Genomic DNA, 7,967 nt, shown 5'->3' on the forward strand with positions numbered 1-7,967 from the left:
GTTTTGCACAGCCCTACAAGGTAGTTGCTGTGACTCTGACTCCAGCCCTGACCCAGTAACAGTGTCAAAGCTGCAGCTGCTACCTGCCCCCCATCCTCCACAGTTTACCTTCACTCCAGCTCTAGCCCTGCCCCAGACTGAGACACAGAGCACATGCTTGCTCCAGCCCCAGCCTGGCCCAGTAACTGTTGATGGCAGCGGCAGCAGCTCCAGTTGGAGCCTAGAGCCCAGGCTGGAGCTGCTGCCACTGCCACTCCTGGGGCTTGAGTAAACACTTGCTTTGTGTCCCAGGCTGGAGCAGGGCCAGGGCCAGAGCCAGAATGAGGGTAAGTGGCAGCGGATGGGGGGAGGCACAGGGGAGCAGAGGCTGTAGTGGGTTCAGGAGAGGTGGGGGCTAGACAGGGGACAGAGGCTGCAAGGGAGGCCATGTAGAGGGGCAGCACTAGGGGGAGGGCAGGTATTAGGGGGTACAGAAATAGGGAGGTACAGGTGCCAAGGGGCAGGCAGCACAGGGGGCAAGTGGTTGGAGGTACAGGCGATAGGTACGATATGGCAGGGTGCAGGGGTCAAGCTCCTTGACTCCCCCACCATCTGTCCCATGCCTTCCCCCCACTGCCTGCTTCCTTGCCACTGTTTTCCGTACTGCAGCAAGCAGTTAGGGGAACACATTTAGGACATCTCTCCAATAATTCTACACATGGAAATTTGTAACAAATTTATAAATATACAATAAGCATTTATAAATTTTAAATGTACAGAATCTAATTATTGTGATTCTTAAATTCAGAGTTGTCTTGGCTTTGGGCAAGTATGCTATTTATCTGGAAGTCTATTTAAAACAATGATTCATGTCCTTAGGACTTCCAAAAAATAATTGAAAAGTAATCTCTTCAACTCTCTTGAAGTTTAAATATACTAATCTAATCAGATAATGGGGGCCAAATTCTATAATAATTTCTATGCGGAAGCTAAAAGGAAGATGTTAATGTAAAATAAGGGTAAATTTTTTTAAAGAGTTTTTCTTAAGATTTGGTAGAAGTTGATAGGGCAAAGACCAATGGCTTGAAGTTAAAGATGAAAAATTCAGGGTAAAAGTCTTAACAGGTAGGGCAGCTGTGGTTGGGAGCGCAGCAGAGTGAGTGGATGAGGCATGATCACTGCATTCAGATACAGATGAGATTAAACCTTACTGGGAATGAAGCAGCCAGTAATCCTATAAATGCAGGCACAGGTAAGAAGGATTGGATTGGATGACCGAAATTGTCTGAGCTTTTTAAAATATAATGCTGTATAAACTGCCATATTCCTTATTGTGATTTGGCCCAAGAAAATGTTAAGATATTATGATTTTTGTAGTAGTGGGGGCTTAATTTTGCTTCAGGAATTAACAGTATGAAGGTATAGTGGATTCTGAACCATATATACAAATCAAAAGCCACCAAATCCAAGTGGTGATGACTTTGCATTAGTAATTATTTTCACTTATCAATACAGAGGAAAACATTAGCACATCATAAATTACAACTCAGTTTTTTGGCGGTTAATATATTTTCTTTTTTCTGCTCCAGAAAGGAGGCAGAAAGCCAAGTGGCAGAATATCTGCTGAGAAAGCTGAGAAGATGACAGTCTTGCAAGAGAAAATTGGAGACAGCAGGTATGTGTGAATCAATGTTCCTGCTGCTCAGCTGGAGGATGCTTTCCACTGCAAGCAGTGCTTACCTCCCTGAAAAAAGCCACTGCCAACCAGCTCTTTTATTTTGGGTAATGAACTTGGTTTCTCTTAGTTGCCCACTGCCATAATTTTCATATAATATTGTCTTTCATGCTTTTATGTCAATACATTTCTCTTTCTTTAGCTTATTTTGGGCTAGAAACACTTGTGTGAACTTGATTTGTATGTGATTTAACTAATACATGCATATACCTGAAGAACTTAGTCAGGAAGTGTGTATATACCTTTGGTTTAATTCCCGTTTTAAAATCAGCTTTGCCTTTAGTTTTCATCTTTAAAATGCATAAGTAAAAGAAGATTAGATCACTTTCAAAATTGCCACCAGATTAGTAGGTTGCATATTTACCAAGCTTCCTAGGAGAATTTTGCAGCTGGCAAAGGTAGGTATCTTAAGTCTAGTTTGGATGTGTATACTCAAAAAGCAGTCATGCATTGCCATCAGGTAGATATACATTAAGAATAAAAGGGAGGGGGGATACTATTTATGAAGAAATAAGTGCTCTTCTTGGGATTCTAGGCAAGTAAAGTTTTGCAGAGCTGGTTTAGACAAAAGTGATCATATAGGGATCATATTTCTTATGGTGCACAGAAAATGAATATGGTTCTATGGAGAGATGGACTTTTTTCAGAAAATTCAGAATTGATCTAGAGAATGAAAAGGAGATATGCTGTATCAAGTTTTGTGCTCTTGATATGTCAAAAAAGACTCTTTACAACAGATCTTAGTGATTGTTCTTCTCTTTCCTTCTTTTGTTTTCTTGATGGGGTGGCTAAATGCTCTGTCAGGGTGGTGGTGGATGGGTCATATTCGACCTGGGGAGAAGTGGGCAACGGAGTCCCCCAGGGCTCCGTTCTTGGGCCTGCGCTGTTCAATCTCTTTATCAGTGATTTGGATGACGGGGTGAAAAGCACCCTGTTTAAATTTGCTGGTGATACCAAAATTTGGGGTGAGGTGAGCATGCTAGTAGGGAGGGAAAGACTGCAGCAGGACCTGGATAGGTTGCAGGGGTGGGCTAGCAAAAACAGGATGCGCTTCAATACTGACTCTTGCACATCCAACTAAGAGCTCTCCCTCCTCCTCCTTTTCCCCCATTATGAAAGGAAGGGGTATTTTTTAATTGAATAGTCAATACGTAGCTCCAAGTGGTATATTTCTCTTCTCAAAACTAAGATTTAACAACCATAAAACATGTCTCTATCCAAAGCATTCCCCTCCTTAGAGATTCTGTTTTTCTTGAAAACTTGGTTTCTACCACAGCCTTGATGGTTTCAATCAGCCTGACAAGTAATTATGACACACACAAGCCAACAGAAGAATTGAATCACTCCTCACAACATCTCTGCTCTGAAGGCATCAGCCTTTGTTCTGTCCCATTGGTCTTCTCTCACTCTCACCCTCTTTGGAGTTGTTTTGAGATTTAGGAATGTCAGAAAAAGCAGAAGAGACAAAAGAGTAGAAATGCCAGGCTTAATATGAAACTATTGAGGCAGTCATTGTAGGATCCTATTTCTGTTTGTGTCAGTCAGACTTGGCAGCCTTCTGTTTATGATAATTCCATTTTTCTCTCTAATTCTATCCCTAGAAGACATACTCTAGACAAGCCGTGAAAAGCTTTTGCACGTTTATAGCTATGTGAATCTTTTGTGCTTCTTTGTTTAGATATAAAGTGGAGATCTTGGTTTATGATTTTCAGAAGCTAAATGTAACCTTCATCTATACTCTTACACTCTTTGTCCTGAGAGAGTACAACAATCCCTCTGTATTATGTGTTATCAATAAGTATTTTATGCAGGAACTTAAAAATGTGGTGATAAAATGTATATAACTGAAACACTGGCTCTTAACAAATGCATTACATCTGCCTCTTTCTTAGATCAAGGTAATTCATTCCAGTACAATTAAATTATGGAGTCTTACTAGTGATACATTTGAATCATTATGTTTAAATTAATTGAGGCACTGAAATATTGAGACTTTAGTAGAAATTGGTTCTATTCAATAACAAGATTATCTTCAAAATACAAAGCTATAGATCTGCTTTTTGTTTTTGCCTATATGGGAATTTTAAACACACACACACACTCTTCTGGCTTGTGTATAGTGCTGTGCTCTTAGAAGCTGCTTTTTGAAAGGAGCATCAGGATGTTATCTGTGACAAGTAAAAGTAAAAACAGTTGTTTAATAGACAAGTTATTGTATTTCACACTTTTCTTATTCAAGAGAAAAATAATAGTGCAATATGTCATGGACTTTTCTCTTCAGTAGTCTCATAATACAAATATTCTTGCCCAGATGACCCAGTGGAAAAAATGTATTTAAATGCTATGATGATTTGCACTGGAATAATCACATCCTAAGTTCAGTACAATAGATCAAACTTCCTTTTTGGCTTCCTTTTGAAAATGTAACAGATCAAAAGTCTAGTTTTCAGAGCCATCTAATCCTTGTGCAACCCTGAAGGCAAATACTAAGCCTTTTCCAAGTTCCATCCACAGATGTGCCTGTGTAAAGGCTGGGGTATGAAATGACAGCAAATAAAATTTCAGCCGAAGTTGCAAATATTAGAGGGAAGTGAAAACTACTGACTCAGAGGATCAGGGCAATGACAGAAAGGCTTCTCATTATAGTTCTTTTCATATGGAGAAGAATGACTGATAAATGAGGTTTCCGTGACATAAAGAGGATGAGAACACAGTTGGATGTTCGTGCAGAAATTATGCTCTCTGTATAAAACAAATAGAAGAATAGGGGATATCTAATTTGCATCTCTTCTTACAGCAAACTGAATAAAGAGACATCCTCTGGAGCAGATGGCAGAGTTGTCATCTGCAAGAGGAAGGTACCGTGTGCACCTTTACCATTATGTTGGTTGTGACAGAGGTGACATTAGCTATAACCAACGTATGGATCATGTGTTGCTGTTTTCCTGCATCTTATTGTGCATTTAATGCTGATAGCATTCTTTAAAATCTTGATATGAAGGAAGTCTATCATGGAACCTATTTTTCCTATCTTTTTCTATTAGGTATAGTATGCTTTACTATTATTCTGTATCATAGGACCTAGTTCTGCATTTTTAATAGTTTTTCATGTGAACAGCCATATTAACTGTCTATGAAATGTGATCCTTTTTATGATTAATCATGGTTTCTAGATAGTTTTTTTTTACATTGTCATCTTCAAGAAATTTGAAAAGTCATGAAATGCAGAAGGCAGTGTTATATGGAAAACAACACTAAGTAGAGACATAGGAAGACTTCCATCTGAAAAGAAACAGAAAGGTCTTTGGGATTGTTAGTTTAAAGAGGATGCGAGTAAAAGGAGACAATAAACATAAACTAAATAATAAATGGTACTAAGAAGGTAAATCAAAGGTTCCTATTTACTACTCCTTATAATATTAGAAAAACATTGAATGCGATTTGAAAGCAACTAAGTTAAAGTAATAAGGGGTTTATTTTTATTTATTTTATACAACATAAAAAGAGACTTCTTTGTCACTGGACATTACTGAAAGCAAAAACTTACCAGAGTTAGATGGTTGTGTAGGAGATTCACAGTTACATTTAATAAGTTGAAAAGAAATTGTGCTTGGGATTAACACCCACCTAATTTTGGGTAATAAACCAATCTGCTCACTGGTAGGCATTAGAAAGAAACCTCCCATATTGGCAGGTTATTTTCTATTATTGTCTGTTGTCCACTTTTACCTTTCTCTGAAACATCTAGTTCATAGATTCGTAGATGCTAGGTTCAGAAGGGACCTCAACAGATCAAGTCCAACTCCCTGCCTAGGCAGGAAAGAGTGCTGGGGTCAGATGCCTATCTAGCCTTCTCTTAAAGACCCCCAAGTTAGGGGACAGCATCACCTCCCTTGGAAGTAGGCCTGTGCAAAGCGGCTAGAATTCACTTTGGATTCGGCCGATTTGGGGGACAGTGATTTGATTTGGTGATTAGAATCACTGTCCTGATTCAATTAGACCGAATTGCTGAATTAGCCAGGCCAGGCCCATCCCCCGCCTCTTTCCCAGCCTGTCAATGGCTGCCCCACCTGCCCCAGCTCCCAGCACTTGGGGGGGAACCCCCGCGACTCAGTGGGTGCTGCCAGGTGGGGGGCAATCCTTGCTGCCCCCCACCACCCCACACTGCATGGGGGGCTCTGTATGAGCCCCCCTCGGCTCCCCTAGCCCCCTCACAAGTGCCCCACACAGGCCAGCTCCCGCCCTTTAAGAAAAAAAAACTCTGAAGAAACTCCGGGACTTGCTGCTTCCGCCAGCAGGGGGTGATCCCCGGTACCCCCACTACGTGGGAGGCTCTGCATGAGGCCCTGAAGCTCAGAGGCTGCACCAGGAATGGTGAGTCCCGGGTTGGCTTTTTTTTTTTCTTAAAGGGCCAGAGACCTGGCAGGTGGGGTACCTGTGGCGGGGCTTGGGGAGCATGGGGGAGATCAAGGGGGCTTGTGCAGAGCCCCCCATGCAGCATGGGGCAGTGGGGGGGGATCGCCCCCCTGCCTGCAGCACCCAGTGAGCACCAGGACTTTTTTTTAAAGTACTGAGCTGGGGCAGGTGGGGGCAGCCATGGAGGGACTGGGGGAGCAGGCAGAGGCATGGGGGGCTCAGAGGGGTTGGCAGGCGTCCCCCCATGGTCCCCTCCCTCCTCCACCATCCCCCCTTCCACCGCCAGTACTTACCAGCTCGGAGTGTCTCGGACCCATCGGGGACTGTTCGAATCATCAAAGCTCTCCGAATCTTTGCCAAAGATTTGGAGAGCTTTGAATTGATTCGGACCTTTAAATTGGTCCCCTGATTCTAATCAGGCCGAATCTCCTCTGAATCAAATCACCACCCAAAGCTTCGCACAGCCCTACTTGGAAGCCCATTCCAAATTTTGGCCACCCTTGCCATGAAGAAGTTTTTCCTGATATCTAGCCTAAGTCTGCTTTCTGTCAGTTTGTAACCATTGTTCCTTGTTACCCCAAGAGGCACCCTGGTGAACAGAGCATCTCCAGTTGCCTTGCTGCGTCCCCCTAATAAATTTGTAGGCAGCCACAAGATCACCTGTCAGCCTTCTCTTGTGGAGGCTGAAGAGGTCCAGGTCCATCAGTGTCTCCTCATAGGGCTTGTCCTGTAAGCCCCTAACCATACAAGTGGCCCTCTTCTGGACCCTCTTGAGTCTATCAACTTCCTTCTTGAAGTATGGCACCCAAAACTGGACGCAGTACTCCAACTGTGGTCTGACCAGTGCTGCATAAAGGGGAAGTATCACCTTGGTTCTATTTGTCATGCATCTGCTGATGCATGATAAAGTGCGGTTAGCTTTGCTGATTATTTTGTCACACTGACGACTCATGTTCATCTTGCAGTCCGCTATGACTCCAAGATCCGTTTCCACTTCTGTGCTGCTGAGAGTGTCATTTCCTTGCCAGTAGGTGTGCTGGATATTTTTGTGTCCTAGGTCCAGCACTCTGCAGTTGTACTCCATCCTATTGTGTACTGCCCACTTTTCTGACCTGTCCAGGTCTGTCTGCAATCATTCCCTACCCTCCGGAGTGTGCGCTTCACCCCACAATCATCTGCAGACTTGGACAGAGTACACTTCACCCCCCACATAGAATCATAGAAGTAGGGTCGGAAGGGACCTTGTAGATCTTCAAGTCCAACCCCCAGCCTGGGCGGGAGAAAAGACTGGACTCAAATGAGTCCAGCCAGGTAGTCATCCAGCCTCTTCTTCAAGTCACTGATGAAGATATTGAAGAGCACAGGTCCAAGGACTGAACCCTGAGGAACGCCACTACCCACATCCTTCCAGGTTGATACAGACCCGTCTACTACCACTTTTTTTGGGTGTGACCATTAAGCCAATTTGCCACCCATTGGACCATGTAAACATCTATGTCACAGCCTCTTAATTTATTTATGAGAATGGGATGAGATATATCGAAGACCTTGCTAAAATCCAAGAAAACAGCATCTATCTCTACTCCTGCGTCTAAGCATTTTGTGACCCTGTCATAAAATGAAATCAGATTGGTCAGGCGTGATCTACCTGCTACGAATCCGTGATGGTTTCCCTGCTGCATTATTTTTCCTGCTGGACTCCCACAAATAGGATCCTTCGTAATCTTTTTAAAGACCTTTCCAAGGATAGAAGTGAGACTGACTGGCCTATAATTACTTGGATCCTCCTTCTTCGCCTTCTTGAAAATAGGGACCACATTGGCCCTTTTTCAGTCCT

The 7,967-nt window shown here is 42.9% G+C and overlaps 1 protein-coding gene across 1 annotated transcript in view; it reads left to right on the plus strand.

Annotated features, from left to right (window-relative positions):
• The window catches only part of MORN1 (MORN repeat containing 1), a 226,750-nt gene that overhangs the window by 133,476 nt on the left and 85,307 nt on the right, over nucleotides 1-7,967 (plus strand). Inside the window, exon 12 of the mRNA XM_019511542.1 lies at nucleotides 1,569-1,654. Coding sequence (XP_019367087.1) covers nucleotides 1,569-1,654 — 86 coding nt within the window. The remainder of the gene's footprint in view (nucleotides 1-1,568; nucleotides 1,655-7,967) is intronic.

Source organism: Gavialis gangeticus, unplaced genomic scaffold, assembly GCF_001723915.1.
Source record: "Gavialis gangeticus isolate Ggan-Ray unplaced genomic scaffold, GavGan_comp1, whole genome shotgun sequence".
Lineage (NCBI taxonomy): Eukaryota > Metazoa > Chordata > Crocodylia > Gavialidae > Gavialis > Gavialis gangeticus.